The sequence below is a fragment of the Erigeron canadensis genome, chromosome 2, assembly GCF_010389155.1.
Source record: "Erigeron canadensis isolate Cc75 chromosome 2, C_canadensis_v1, whole genome shotgun sequence".
NCBI classification, from domain to species: Eukaryota; Viridiplantae; Streptophyta; class Magnoliopsida; order Asterales; family Asteraceae; genus Erigeron; species Erigeron canadensis.
The window spans coordinates 10738386-10754802 of NC_057762.1; the positions used below are offsets into that span (position 1 = coordinate 10738386).

General features: G+C 34.9%; 1 protein-coding gene across 1 annotated transcript; it reads right to left on the reverse strand.

Annotated features, from left to right (window-relative positions):
• Positions 1–10412: 10412 nt before the first annotated feature.
• On the reverse strand, positions 10413–14419 carry LOC122586679 (isopentenyl-diphosphate Delta-isomerase I-like). The gene is made up of 6 exons (XM_043758664.1): positions 14004–14419; positions 13306–13361; positions 12365–12456; positions 12186–12288; positions 11962–12099; positions 10413–10861 (listed from the first exon to the last, which is right to left on the reverse strand). The coding sequence occupies exons 1-6, from the start codon at positions 14267–14269 to the stop codon at positions 10611–10613; spliced, it is 906 nt and encodes a 301-aa protein (XP_043614599.1). The 5' UTR covers positions 14270–14419; the 3' UTR covers positions 10413–10610.
• Positions 14420–16417: the final 1998 nt, after the last annotated feature.

Genomic DNA, 16417 nt, shown 5'->3' on the forward strand with positions numbered 1-16417 from the left:
ACACATGCAAACGTACATCAAAACATATTTAATGTATAATGCATTACAAATACATCAAAATATCATATCAACAACCTATCACGTTACATCTAGGTTGTGATCTTGATAATATAATTATAACCTATCACACTCAGTCTTAGGTTAATAAACACAAGGCAATCCATCCTTGTAGCACAGTTCTTGTAATTTCTGAGCACCTTTTATTGTCCAACGCAATGCAATTCTAAAAGCAAACGGAAACAATTTTGCCGTCAATTACAATCTGAAATTTTTGATGCCAATTTCATGTAAAATGAGTTTATTATCTGTAACCTGCACACTTGACAAACTTCATCAATGCATCAAAAACAATAAAAATATCATAAACATGCAAAACAACCAAAATCTTAACCTATCAATCATTACAAGATCTAAGGCAAGTCCAATCTTTGTCAAGCATACTTATCAACCAAAAGCAATTGAAATTTCAAAAATTTACTTGAAACACATTCAAAAATATTTTGACTTTTCAATTTTTAAAATTATTTCATTTTCTAAATTAAACAACTTATGTATTAATTAGAAAATCCATCTTTTAAACATACTTACCATAAGCAACAAGACTCATATAATTCACTAAGAATCATATAACTTTCTACAGAATCTTTAGATGCTTATCAAATCTCTCGTGCAATAAGAACTAGTTTGACACACAAACTGACACTTATTAGTACAAAAATAAAAATAAAAAAAAATAAAAATAGCTAAAATAAAAACTAAACTACTTTATTTATTTACAAGAAATCTTAAGTTTCTGCAGATTAGATCAGATTAGCATTTACATAAGTCTGCAAGTGAGAAATAATTCTCTTATTATTAGTTATGAACAGTGACCCAACCACGATTACCGGTATATTTGTCCTCTTAAACACTCGGTACTTCCAGTTTCCTTTGAGTTGTGACACTTTCGACATACCCTGGCCAAGGACAGTCACCATGTAACCCGAGTAGCCTAATATGCTACTGAATAGTTTGCGAACTTATGTGACCCACATTCAGATATACTTCCGTAATCGATACAAGCACTAAGATAACAAATATTCAATATATAGTCAAAAACATCCTTAAACAAATCATAAGACACTTTTTAGATTACTAAATTTAATTACTTTGTGATTTAACATTATTTGCTTTTGCATTTCTTATTTATAAGGAACCCGTGATTTTCTATGAGACCTACGTAGCGAACTTTCTGACAACCTATCCCAAGTTGGAAGCTTTAGGTAGGCTAGGTATACAAGGATACCCCGAGGACATACTTGTTCGAATCTCAAAGACCACATTAGCCCCTTATTTAACATTCATTTCATTTGCATAAACAATATCACATTTAACTTTCATGCTCATGAGTTGTAGAGGTTTTTGCCTATATTTTGAACAAATCCTATAGTAATGCTAGATCTTTCACAAAATTTAAGGACTATATCAATTCATTACTGAAAAGCAAGCATTCTTAGCCATATATCTGAATATGTTTCCCACAAGAACATTGTATAATTTAAGTTCAGATTAAGGAAACCTTGCTACTTTGTGTCTGCCAGTATATCCCAAATTGTAATCACTGAACTAAGCAGTTATATTACGATTAAGCAGACTTAAAAGCTAAGTATCCTCACTTCTAATCGTCTTACAGCATTAACTTAAATCTTTTCATATTTTTGTCATTTTCTGATTTTTCACATTTTTATGGTTTTTTATGACACTAAGAACTCATTTTGTATTTTTATGACTCTAGCTATTTACAGACATAAACTTACAAAATTAGTTCTTTGAGAGATTTAATATGAATCAGCATTCTTCATCCCATTGAGAAGAATTAACTTCTCAAATCGAGCCTTATCAAATGCTTTGGTATACAAATTGGCTAAATTATCATCAGTTATAACCTTTTCCAAATGAATTAACTTCTTTTGGGCACAATCACGCAAGAAATGATGTCTAATATCAATATGCTTGGTGACCTTATGCATGACAGGGTTATTTGTAATGTCTATAGCTGACTTATTGTCTATTCTAATAGGAGTATCAAGAAAATTCATACCGTAGTCACGAAGTTGTTGCTGAATCCACAATACCTGGGAACAACAGCAACCAGCAGCCATATACTCTGCCTCACATGAAGACTGAGCAACACATGTCTGCTTCTTGCATTGCCACGATACTAATCTTCCTCCTATCAACTGACAACCTCCAGTCGTAGACTTTCTGTCATTGTTACAACCGCCAAAGTCCGAATCAGTATATGCAACAAAATCAAACGTTCCTCCCATAGGATACCATAGACCAAGCCCTTGGTTTCCCTTAAGATAACGTAGAATACATTTTGCTGCAACTAAATGTGACTCTTTCGGACTAGCTTGAAATCTAGCGCAAAGACAAACAGCAAACATAATATCTGGACTCGAAGCAGTCAGATACATCAATGAGCCAATAATAGCACGATAATAAGTTGCATTCACAAGTTCATCTTTCGGGTCAAGAACTCCTAAACCATGATTTCGCTGAATAGGAGTACCATATGTCTTGGACTCTAACATTTGAAAACTCTCCAAGATGTCATCGACATACTTAGACTGGTGAATAAAGAATCCATCTTTCCTTTGATCAACTTGCAGTCCGACGAAAAATTGAAGTTCCCCCATAACACTCATTTCAAATTCATTTTTCATGCTCATTTCAAACTCTTTGCGCATCTTTATATTAGATGAACCAAAAATGATATCATCCACGTAAACTTGTACAATTAGATAATCTCGCTTCTTCCACTTGATAAACAATGTGTTGTCTATCGATCCTCTTGTAAAACCATTTGTCAACAAATGTGTCAACAACTTTTCATACCACACTCTAGGTGCTTGATGCAATCCATAAAGAGCCTTATCCAGTCGATATGCTCTTCTTGGATAATTTGGATCTTCACACCCCGGTGGTTGGTGAACATATACTTCTTCTTTAACTTCACCGTATAAGAAGGCACTTTTAACGTCTAACTGATACACCTTTATACCTTTGAAAATTGCATAGGCTAAAAATAACCTTATAGCTTCAATCCTAGCAACTGGTGCAAAAGTTTCGTTATAGTCATATCCTTTTCATTATGCAAACCCTTGAACAACCAAACGTGCTTTATTTCTAGTAACGATCCCGTTGTCATCTCGTTTGCATTTATATACCCAAAGAGTTCCAATCGGTTCTTTACCTCTAGGTACATTTACTAACTCCCAAACTCCAACTTTTTCAAATTGAGCTAATCCTTCTTGCATAGCTTCAACCCAACATGGATCTTGAAGTGCTGCCTTAACATTCTTAGGTTCTACTTGTGAAATGAAACCAGAATATAAACACTCAGTTATCAATCCAGTGTCTTTCACTTCACAAAACAAACTAGTCAGATCCTTATTTAACTGATTTCTAGTTCAAACAGGTTCTGTAGCATTACCAAGAATATTTTCAACTGGATGATCCTTATTAACTCGATATTGAGGAACCAAATCAACATTCAGACTTTCTCCTAAATTTGTTCTAATCTGAAATTCAGGAGAGCTAAAATCATCTTCCGATTTTTCAGAAATAGGATCATCATCAGGCAGTGTAACCTTCGACGGAGTAAGTGGGATGGTGTTCTCCGGTTCATTATCATTTGAATCTGTTGACTTATTCTTGTCCTTACCACTTTCATCAACAACAGTAGTAGACTGAACTTTGGTTGGAGTAGTATCGACATTTCGAGTAGGCGGAGATGTAGGAGTATTATCCATGTGATCTCTTAAAATAATCACATCATCAACTGTCTCAAGATCTGAATAAGAATCAGGACCGTGAAGTGAACTAAACACACTATCGTAATCGAAGTTTTTGCCAGTACCAGAATGAATAGCGGGCTTATGACTGGCAATCTTGACATTTGTACTCAAGTCAACTTTGCCTGTCTTCTTGTTATAAACTCGTCGAATTGATGTTCCCGGTTTATAACCCATGAAAAATCCCTCTTCAACCTTTGGATCAAACTTTGACTGAGGTAGATACTTCAAAAAAGTACACGATACACCAAATGGTTCAACATTCTGTAAATTCGGTTTCTTCTTATGTAGAAGCTCATAACATGTCTTATTATGACGTTTAACTACAGTAACCCTATTTAAAATATGACAACCTGTATTCACTGCCTCCCCCCAAAACATAGTAGGAAGCCCTGAATCTGCAAGCATAGTTCTGGCTGTCTCGATTAGAGTCCTATTCTTTCTTTCAGCAACTCCATTCTGTTGTGGTTCATACGGAGAACTGTATTGATGTTGGATTCGCTTTGACAAACAAAAGACATCCATCACATTATTCTTAAATTCAGTTCCGTTATCACTCCTGATTCTCTTAACACGAACTCCATAAATGTTTTCAGGTTCGACAAAGAAATTTATCAAAATCTACGGAGTTTCATCTTTCGATTTAAGAAAGAATACCAATGAGAATCTCGAGTAATCATCAGTAACCACCAAACAGTAGTACATCCCACCGATACTTCTTACATTTATTGGACCAAATAAATCCATGTGAAGTAACTCGAAATGATTAGCAATAGAGTTGTCTTGCTTTAATTTATGTGCAGACTTTTGTTGTTTACCTTTCAGACAAGGTACACATTTGTCTTCCATTCCAAACCATTTCATGGGAACGCCGTCAACCAAACCATGTTTGACAATGTCATACATTTTTCGGAAATTGATATGTCCCATTCTTCTATGCCATAACAAAGATTCAGATTCGTTTGCTTTCGATAACAAGCAAACAGACTCCTTTGGATTATCAACACCTAACACAAGACCATAGATGTCTCTCTTCCTAGGAGCTTTTAGCAGGATCCAGTCATCAGGAATAACATATCCCGGTGACAACATAAGTGCTTCTTTCTCAGTAAAATGGACATTGTTTCCCTTGTCACAAATCTGAGAAACACTTAACAAATTATGTGCTAACTGTTCCACATAATTGACTTTCTCCAGCGTAATCTTCCCATTGACAACATCACCTTGGCCCGAGATGTTGCCGCCCTAGGGACCTGCGAAACTAACATACGAACCATATACATCTTCATAATTGGACAACACATTCTTGTCCCCTGTCATGTGCCAAGAGCATCCACTGTCAACATACCAAAGACTAATAGGCTTCCTTGATTCTCCCTGCACATCAAACAATAAGATGGTTAGTTTCTGAAGGGAACCCAAACCTTCTGAGGTTTGGATTTACCGAATTCATCTTTCATAATTAATTCGGTCCAATATCCATCGCACTGTAAAGGAGCCTTGGATGAGGATGGTGTCATTGACTGTTTCTTAGGTGAAGTGAAACGAGTCTTAGGAGGTGAATTCCTTGGTGAGTGAGTAACAAATCTAGGTTGACTCCCTAATCGATCATAGAATTTAGACGAACTATTAATTCTAGAAGGAGGAGATCGATTTTTTTAGCCATCTTCCTAGGTGAATAACTCCTTTAAGGTGTACGAGAACAACTCGGACTTACACTACTAGAAGTAGTATTCTGTAAAGGTCCCTGTCGTTTTGGTGTCTTAGATCTATTGTCATGAGCAACAATGTCTGAGTCACTAGATCCTCCGGAGGACATACCCTTTTCTGGACATTTTCTTTTCCTATTTGGACAGCAACTATAAACATGTCCTACTTCATAACAATAAAAACATGATTTTTTAGCTCTTGCTTTCTTAGCTTTAACATCAAACTCAGCTGAAGTCATGCCTAAATATTCCTTAAGTTTAATTGTGGCTGACACTTTTTTTGATAAACCAGGTGACTCACTTTTGTCTGAAAAAATGTACTTTCTTTTGAGAATTCTTATGAGTCGTGTATGGAGTTAAGGGGACTCCACTAGACGTAGATTCATCCTTATTCCATACTTTATCAATCTTGTCATGATCTATCTTTTCAAAACCAATTTCAGTGGATGTAAAAACGGTATCACATCCCTTCATTGTAAAACATTTAATGTTCTTATTGACAGGACAAGTTGAATTCACTTGACTAGATCCTATAGGAGTACTAGCATCATAAACTCCATTTTTAGGATTTACTGGTTTCACAAAAGAACTTCCAAGCTTATGTTTCTTGTTTAGCTCTTTTATCTTATCAATCGACCTTTTAGAGGATTTAAGATCAACAATTTGGTTTTCTGAGACTGGTGGAACAACTTCATCAATTTCCATCTTTTTAGAAAGTTGCGTTAGAGATTCTGTATAATTATCATTAAAAGGACCTCTAACTTCTTTATAATCCAAACCCAAACCACCCTTATCTTTTGAATCCCGTGGTATAGGTGTTTGCAATTGCATTGATCTTATTAACTCAGATCCTCTAATTTGTTCCAATCTTGTATTAAGCTTAACTATTTCTAGCTTTGCATCAACTAATTCCTTCTCTTTCTTAGAGAAGTCTTCAGTTAGTTGAGCATAATGCTCATTTCCCACTTTTTCCATTAAGACTGACTCTTTTAATTTTTCTTTTAATGCAAGAATATCCTTATCAGATGCACAAATCTTATCTTGATAAAGACTTTCTTGTTTTACCAAACCATAATTTTTGGCAAACAAAGAGTCGTTTTCTTTCTTAAACATGGAGTTTTGACTAGTTAAGTTAACAACAGATTTATTCAGAATAAACACCTCAAGTTTCAAATCTGACACCATTTTACATACGTCAACTATAGAAAACAAAGGACAAGATACCTTCTGATCCGCAGCCTTGCAATCTACCCCATGTATGCAACAAAGTCTTCAGTTGTCATACCTTCAGGTATCACGAAGTTCTTCATTTGTTCTTCAACTCTCTTCATAGAAATGTCATCAGCAGGACTCGATGACTCTTCCTTTTCTTCAGATGCTTTCACTGCTGTCATAGGTTCACTCTCAGATCTTACAGTCTCAGCAACATTACGTACATTTTGCTTAACTATCTCAGATGCACTTTCTTTACTTGAGTATACAACATAATCAATTGTTGCGGCTACCTCATCATATAATTCTACCATGTAGGCATGATTCAAGGTATCATCAGATTGTGTATCCCATTGATAAGTACCATCCAGATTCTGAACAACAACGGCCTTTGACTCCGAAAACGGTGACGAAACTGGCTGTTGTGGAGTAGCAGGATATGTAATTATTGCTTGAGTTTTCTGATTACTTGGAGTAATACCGCCTTGATTGTAATTTTGACGACCAGCAACGGTATTATCAATCCTCTTAGGTCGTTGACACTCTCTTGCAAAGTGACCAAATCCATCGCAATTGAAACGTTTCACCTTGGATTTGTCAAAGCCTTTGGTGCCATTACCTATAGGTCTCCCAGTTCTCTAAGTGAATCTTCTGACCTTAATAGTGAGCATAGCTAGCTGCCATTGTATATCCATTTCTTCCAAATCATCAAGATCCATTTGATTATAATCATCATCAATCATTGCAGGATCAGTAATCTTTCCTCCAATAAATGCTTCATGAGCATTACAAAAGGCTGAGTAAACACTCATTCTACCTTCTGCAGAACTCATACTCATTGGCATAGAGTGAAAAGATTGTACATTGCTCTTGACATTCGTATTTGCATTGTCATAAGCAACATATCCAGCAAGACCTTCAGCATCTACTATTGGTGTAGCTTCTGCACCACTTAGAAATGCATTGTTCCCCGAGCTAGAACTTGCTAAATGAACAGACTTAGCATGATACAATGATGGATCTTGAGTGAAATCCGAGTGAGTATCTTTAATTCTTCTCTTCATGCCTCTGTTCTTCAGCTTGGAAACTACCTTTTCAAAGTCCCATGTACTGTATTCTTGATCATCTTGAAGTTGATGAACATAATCAGTCCATGTCTTAGGCAGTGAGTCCAAAAACTTATCGACTAGCTCAGTTTGAGGATAAACAACCTCAAAATATGACAACTCAGTAGTCAAATGACTGAATCGAATAATAATCTCGTCAAGAGATTCTCCTTTCAGTCCATTGAAAGCTTCATACTGGCGCTTCAGAAGTTTGATACGATTCTTCTTCAAGGTTACATCGCCCTCACAATATCTTTCAATCAGCATATCAGCATAAGTATACCTACCGATCACACCATTCTTCTCATACGAAGGCCAATCAAAACCTTGAGTTATCACAAGCCACATGTCCATGTCAGTGAGACGAATGTAGTCTTTAAAACGTCTCTTCCACATCCAATAGTTTTCCATACGGAACAACTTTGGAGGTGTGTTTCCACGACCAACCTCATGATCGTGCATGATCATCTGGCCGATAAGTAGGGCATTTGGTGAATTTGCGGCAGCTGGTATGGTACTCATTAGAATCTTTTGAAATCAAATCAAACGAAATAACACAAAAGGATGTGCAGCACGAAGTCACATGAGGATCACACGAAGTAGACACGAAGTACAATTGTCATGAACCGTAGCACGAAGAGCAGTTCGTGCAGACGTGGCACGAAATGAACACGAAGTCATTGGATGACGTAAGCACGAACACGAAGTACACCTCGTGCTGACGTAAGCACGAAGTGACACGAAGAAGATCACAAAAATGGTAAATAACACGAATTTTGAATCGAATTTGCAATCAATAGCAAATCAAACGATCTTATACCTTCTGGTAATCAACCTTAGGGCTCTGATACCACTTGTAAGGTACCCTATTGTTGCGTGGATCGTAATAAGACGTGATTCGTTATGTCAAGAGTGCGGAATCCTCTTGAGATAACTAGATTGCTATTGCCTTTTGCTGATTAATGAGTAATTAATCAACCCAAGGAGATGCACAAGGTTTGTGGTTCGTGTAGGAGGTCACACGAAGGAACAATTAACCTTAATTCGTAATTTCGTGAATATCTTCAAAATGATCAACTAAGATTAACCTAATTCCGTAGATTAGGTCTTGTATTTATACTAGAAGCGTATTGGATTGTGTGGGCTTAGGCCTTAATCGAAGATTAGGCAGGAAACAATAAACCAATCGACTTGCCTCGTGCTGACGTCAGCACGAGGTTGTTCCTTCATACTGATGACGTCAGCACGAGGGACGACCCTTTGGCTCTTTGTTTAGCTTCGTTTAGCTCGTACATAACATCCAATCATCGTTTAAGTGTTCTACGACACTTATAAACCTTGATTCTATGTTCTTGTACCTGCAAAACAATATATAACACACAAACACAATACAAAACATAAACAGATATAATATTGAAGTTCAAACATAATCATTAAATATCAACACAAGTTCTTATTCAAATGATTACAAACATAGTTCTTAAAACATAAATGATAATCAAATCTATGTTGCGATTGTCACAACGAATTTGCATCTACAAGACGTTAGAGGTTAAAGGTTCCAAATGCTTTCCAAAATGTTAAAAATGAATGTCTAAATTGGATTACTAGTAGTTGATAAGCAACGTGACAACTCGGTCACAAAACCCCCACTTTCGTAGATTAAACATAATACTTTTATTAAGATTGATAAGCTAACCCTTTCCCTGTGTTTGATCCTGGACATACTAGTAACTATATTATAAATAACAAGGTATACTGCCTGTGTGTAATAGTCTAGATATTGGTATAGCCTAGTTTTATAAATTTAAAACTTGGTTGATTTTCACGAGTAAAAATATTAAATAAAAGTAAAGAGAAAATTACACATCAATGTAATAAACTTCAAACTTAATACATAATTGTTTAGAAACTTTGACAAAATACTTCAAAGTTCAAACTTCATTCATTAGAAACATAAACTTAAACTAATTTAGTAAACATTTTTAAAGAAAATAGATAAATAAATTTTTTGACCAAAGTTGACCGAGTTTTGACCCGAATAAGCCGATTCTTGACTCAGCCAGGCGAGTTTGACCGAGTTTTACACACGACCAAATCGTTGACCAAGTTTTCATCCGATTCTCACCGACTCGACCCGTTTACCCCGATTCCGATTTCGATTCCCGGCTGAGTCGGTTTTGTAATTAAGAGGATATCTCTACTCACCATGCTGAAGATCTATTTCCAAGATTACAACTTTCGCTCATTTGGATAACACGACTACCTCTTAGAGAGGTGTTACCTCTTGCTTTTGTACCTGACTGCTTCTATATAGACATTGGGTAGCTTTTAGTTCTTTCAAGTTTATATCGTGGTATGATTGCTTTACCAAAACCCGGTCAAACAAGTTGTATGGATTGATAAAGGTTCCACCCCATTCGATCAGTACCATTTCTGTCAAATTTTAATGATATACATAACCATTGGAAATAAAGTATAACACAAGAAGTTGTCAAATGAACTGGTTGACATTGTCACGACTACAAAAGGTTGATGTGATACGATTTGAAACAAGCTTTATCGAATATATATTTTGATATTTAGATATATTACAAAACCAGTGAATATCAAGTGTTTTATTCTAAAACATGACTAATCTCATCTCTTCATTATTACGCACATAACATAAAGAAACCTTAAATTGAATTAATACATAATGAAATGAAGGGATCTTTTTGGGAATTAGTGGGAGCATGAGGAGATTATAAGTTATGAATCGTCTTCATATCAGCAGCTTCAAGGAGACTTCCCTGATCAACATGATCCCACCACTTAAACAAGAAATTATCTACTACTATCCTGAACCATGGTGACAGCTTCACACCATCTTCACCGGCGTCTGCTTTCTTCACCAGCTCTCTTAACTGATCTCGGTTAACATACTTCACGTCCGAAACCTCATCTGGGTTAGGGTTCATACTAACGTCTCGTACAATGAAGAGAAGATAATCAACTGCAAAACTTACAGAGTTTAACTCAACAAGTGGAACTGCTATACTAAAAAGGATTGTTTATTTGGTGCCACTGCAAAATTTACACAGTTTAAGTCAACAAGTGGAACTGCTATACTAAAAGGATTGTTTATTTGGTGCCACACAAAAGGGTAGACACATGTCCGTAGTTTTTTTCGAAATTAACTACATACATAATCAGAATCAGTTTGGTGATCTTAGACCTGGCTGCAAGATACAATGCTTTAATTTACTTCGTTTCATAATGTTTCATGAACAGTTTGTTATTTAGACTAATTTGACTAAATAGTCAAATTATTATATTAATTTCAAGTTTTTTTAATTTCAAATCTAACCCTATAGTTTCATATAATTATTATTATGACCCTAAAATATATAAATTTCCTATATGATTATAATTGATATATGAAATTAGTAAGATTTTATTTAATACTAGTTAGAAAAAAAAAGGTCAAAGATTGCCACATGTCACAAGTCCCCCCCTCCATCCAAGATGCCCCATTTCCACACTTTTGGGAGGCATCTTGGGGTGTGACATGGCGCCACATGGCGCAAGTCCCCCCTCCCCCAAGATGCACCATAGCCTTGGTGTTTGAAAATGCAAATTATCTAGAAGTCAACAGAATGAATGACCCTTGGTCATTGTACTATTTGACAAGTATGATCCAAAATATGATAAATTATTTTCTATTAAATATCATACTATTTTCTACCATTTATTTTCTTAGTAATTAAGTAAATAAAAAAAAATTCATCAAAAACTTCAACTTTTACCCATCATTAAGAATCTTAGTTAAAAAATACTTGCACTGGGGGGTAAAAATAGAAGAAACAGAGTTTTTTCTATGTATTTTAACATTAGATTATTTTCGGTTTTTTGACATATATCATTGGGTGTTTTTTTTTTATCAATAAATTAGTAGATAATCACAGTCACTTTATGCAAACACCAATAATTCATTGTTGCAACTCCCAATTGGAGTATATATATTTATTGTTATCTCGTATCCAAACACTGGCTATAAGAATGATATTACTTTGGTACTAGAAATCAGAAAAAGAGTTGAAAGTAAGATCTTACGTTCATGTTCACCCCATTTGCCATCAGATGGTGCTTTGTAAAGAATGCGACCCAATGGGATAAACTCATCAACCGGAAGTTCTTCTGCAGGAATACCCAGTTCGTCTAAAAGCTTCCTCTGTGCAGCATTTCTGACCCCTGTAAAGATAAAATAAATAAAAAAGTTAAACTACAGATATGGATAATCAGCATAATATGCTATTATGACTAAAATGGGCAAATACCTAGTGACTTCTCTTCAATAAGCTCGGATTCACGGTACAGTGGATGGCTGCAACAGGTGTTTGTCCATACCAAAGGGAATGTCACCTTTGTTCCTGACCTTTGCTGCAATTACAACAACCCAATGATTTAGAATTTTAGATATTACAAAATCATGTTATGTAGAGTAATGTATGCATACCTGAAGGAGTAACTCATGCTTTGAGTTGAACAAGAATACGCTGAAAGCCCTATGCAGCAAATTTTCCGATTCAATCTTCTCCATCAAGTGACCTGCATATACAAATAAAATGTGATGCATTAAACATCAGACAATCAAGATGACAACTTTCAGATGATCATTTTTAAATAAGCACTTTAATACCAGGCTCTTTAAAAGTGAACTTTGTAATAAGATCAGAGCTCACTATGAGATAGTTTGATTGATTATATTATGTGCAGACTTAATGAATGACAAACTAGGAAAGTTACTAAAGTTTTTTCACGATATGCAATCATTGGTTCAATGGAGCACAGTATATTTTATTGGCATTTTTACAGATAACCCTGACAATGTGCTTCTTAAAACTTCAGGATTCGTGGATATATAAAATTGGACTACTATATTCTTCATCTGGTTACATAATAAACAAGTGCTGTCATAATATGGTTTTCAAAAAACGTTGAATCACATTAATGCCACTATTTGACCCTGGTAAATAAAAAAACTATGCATCTCACATGGCCACATCTAGAATTCATAATAAGAAGCTAAAAACTTAGAAATTTTAGGAGGGAGGGACTCTTCGTGGTTCATAACGTTGTACCATTCTATGTCAGTGAACGGGATTTGCATTTCCAACCTATTCAATCTAAAGTCCAAACAACCCAACATCCTTAGAAACTCATATGGATGGAAACACATAACATAGCTAGATATATCCTATCAAACCATGGGACAAAGATCTTTATACCTCACAAAACCTAAACTATGACCGACCAGTCGACCACATTGGGCCCCGTATAAACTCTAAGATTTCTCGGTATGGAAACCATTACATTGTTCAAATTGCAGCAGAAAGTTTATCTATAATCAAAGAAAGATGTAGTGTTTCCGTATATCAAGCGAAACCAAAGACTTACAATTGTATTTTGAGTCATGACCAACAACGGCATCATTAGCATCAACCAGAATGCACCTACAAGGAAACAAAAAATCCAAATAGTTACAAAAAGTTATCATCATCCATCAAATTATATGCCTACATATCTACATATTTACTAATCTAGCAAATAGGTTTGTTTCCCTTAACCGTTAGTTCCTGCCCGAGAACAACTGGTGATGCTGCCCGAGAACAGGGTCAACTTAGAACCCGTTACATGTACTAGTAAAGTCATCTTCCGAGCCAACAACGAAAGTAAAAAAAAAAAAAGAAGCTTATTTTGTAAAAATAATACAAGTTACTTTTAAAAAAAAGTCCCAATGAGACAGTTCTACTTACATTAGAATCAACCTAATTTAATCCTACCGAAAATAACCAAGTTGAGGTAAAATAAAGGATTTTTCTAATGACAGAGCTGTCTTGCATAAAAAAACTCTCACCCCTTTAAATTTTATGATAAAAGTACAACTGTCATTAGCAAAACCCAAATGTAAATGTAAATTTTATTTTTCTTTTCAAAGAAAGGCAGCTACATTCCATACAACAAAAGTGATCCGTGAACCAAACATGTTTCACAGTATTTCATAGTACACTATATTTGTGTATGTGTGTGTGTGTGTATATATAGATATAATATTATTTTATATAAATTGTGAAAAAAAAAAAAAAGGAACTAACTCGTCTTCAAACATGAGACGGCGCTGAACAGCATCCATGATTAAATCAGCATCAGTTGTGAGAGGCGGCAGAGATGACGTCACCGCTGAAAAAGATGATGATGACGACACACCGGCGGTGAAAGAGAACAGTGGTGGTGAGCAGCGAGATTTGAGAGAAACAAATTGCTGTTGTTTAGATGATAATGAAAATAAAGAAGAAGAAGAAAGTTTAGGGATTTGTGATGATATAATCGAGCATTTTGACATTATCATCTTTGAAGCCATTTTAATTTATTTTTTCTTTTCAGATTGAATGAAAGAATGATCGAAATCGAATAACTTATAATTCAAGTCGAGTAGCTCATTTAAAAGTTATTAAAATCGAATAATAGCTTGTTACACTGTTTTACACAAAAAAAAATTCTCTAGGAATAATAAAGTGGTTTGCTTGCTTATATGCAGAAAGTGTTGTATTTAGGTTAGGTTTTTATTATGGTATATTGGTCGTCATTGTTGTACAATCCGGTCAAAAATGAGCTCTTTATCCGATTTTATATTTACCATTATCATTGTTATTCAAATAAGGACAGCCGCCAGCCTAGCCGGCTCCATCCCGTTCATCGTTTTTATTGGTTATTTCGTGTCATGAAAGTGACTCTCGACACTCTTGACACGAGGTTCACGGGTAACCCAATCTTCAAATGCTTTGATTTGTTAAATATCTGATAGGAAAGTCATATTCATACAACAAAATTTAATCATCTATAAAAACATATAAATTATAATATACAGCTGAATAATGCAGGTATTGTTGTAAATGTCTAATTTTTGTTGTAACAATATCATTTCCTAATTCCTATTCAATATTTCTTGACCGGTTATTTATATATTTCTTTTAATAAATATATTTGGCATAAAGCCGAAAGATTATAGTGGAAGAATTGGATTGTCCATGCAAGACAAGTAGTCCATGAGAAAATAAAAAGATTACAACGATTTGACAATCAAATAAAAGAAAGAGAAACCATTGAACTAAGGGACATTGCTTTGAAAAAAACACTATATCGATGCTTTCAAACGCTCACCATGAAACATGGCATATTAGCATTGATCACGTCTTTTATACAAATACAACTAGGCTTTGTTAGAGACATTTCCAGGCCATGTTCAAAGTTTGATCTTTAGGGTTTGACAAAATTTTGGGTTTTTCCTCCGAATACTTGTAACGTCCCTAGTGGTGAAGCCAAGTTTAATAGTTTGGATGGACCAAAACCACTATCACAAAACGTTCCGAGTCAAGGAGTAATTTTTGAGTACTCGCTACAAGGTAGAAAATCGAATCAATCCGAGCCGGCCGATTAGTTTGAGTTCTCCCCACATTGTTCAGAGAAACATATAACAAAATAAGGTGACATATTAAAAAAAACTTTTGTTTACACAATTATTTAGAAAAGTCTCCATATTATTTAAACCATTTAAAATTGAAGCTAAAAAGCCTTGACTATTTAATTTTTAATATAAAGAACAAGAGTATCAAAAAAAAATTATCACCCATTTATTACCAAAGTCAAAATACTTTGAATCTTATAGATTAAAGAAGAAATATAAATCATAAAAATTACAATTAAAACAACAATCTTATCTCAGAACTACTACAAACATATTGCATGATAAAAAAAAACTCCACAAAAACCTAAATCTTAATAAACATATTAAAACATAAATTAAAACACAGTCAGAAACTAATAGTAAGTTCTTAATATACTAAATAAATAGAAATGGCAGAGTCAAACATAATGACATAGTCAAAGAAGGAACGAAATTGAATGATGAAGAAAAATAATTAAACTTTTTTTTTAAAGGTGAATTTCTCTTGAGAACTTCGTGTCGTGATTCGACAACGGGGGTCTAATATACGTTGTCTTAACCGGGTCCGCGTTAGAGAGCTCCCTCGAATTAGAAATGTCTATTTCAAATACCCGATGGGGGGAAAACCCCCTACTAATCCGCCCGAAGGCACGACGATTAATAAGGGTAAGTCCTGCCTCTTCAGACTTGAACCTGGGTATATCCAACCCAAGCCTTCATAGAAAAACTTCATATGTACTTCCTAAATCTTGAACCTAAGACCTCCTGCTTGTAAGGCTTAATTCCTGCATCAATATCGAATTAGCCCTACATTTTACCTCGTTTGGAGAGGTGAACTTATAACAACCGTCAAGCAAAGATATTTAATTTCTTCAAGACAAATTTGTTTCACATGTTTTCTATGATAACATTTGGAAAATTTGTAAATTTAGATCAGAACCTTCCAAGTTACACATGTGTATCACACTAGTGAAGACATTTACTTTAGTTTTTAACTAGTATAATTTGAGTCCACGTTGCGGGCCCTCAAATTTTGTTTGTGTTGTTTTAAAGTATCTGTGTTGA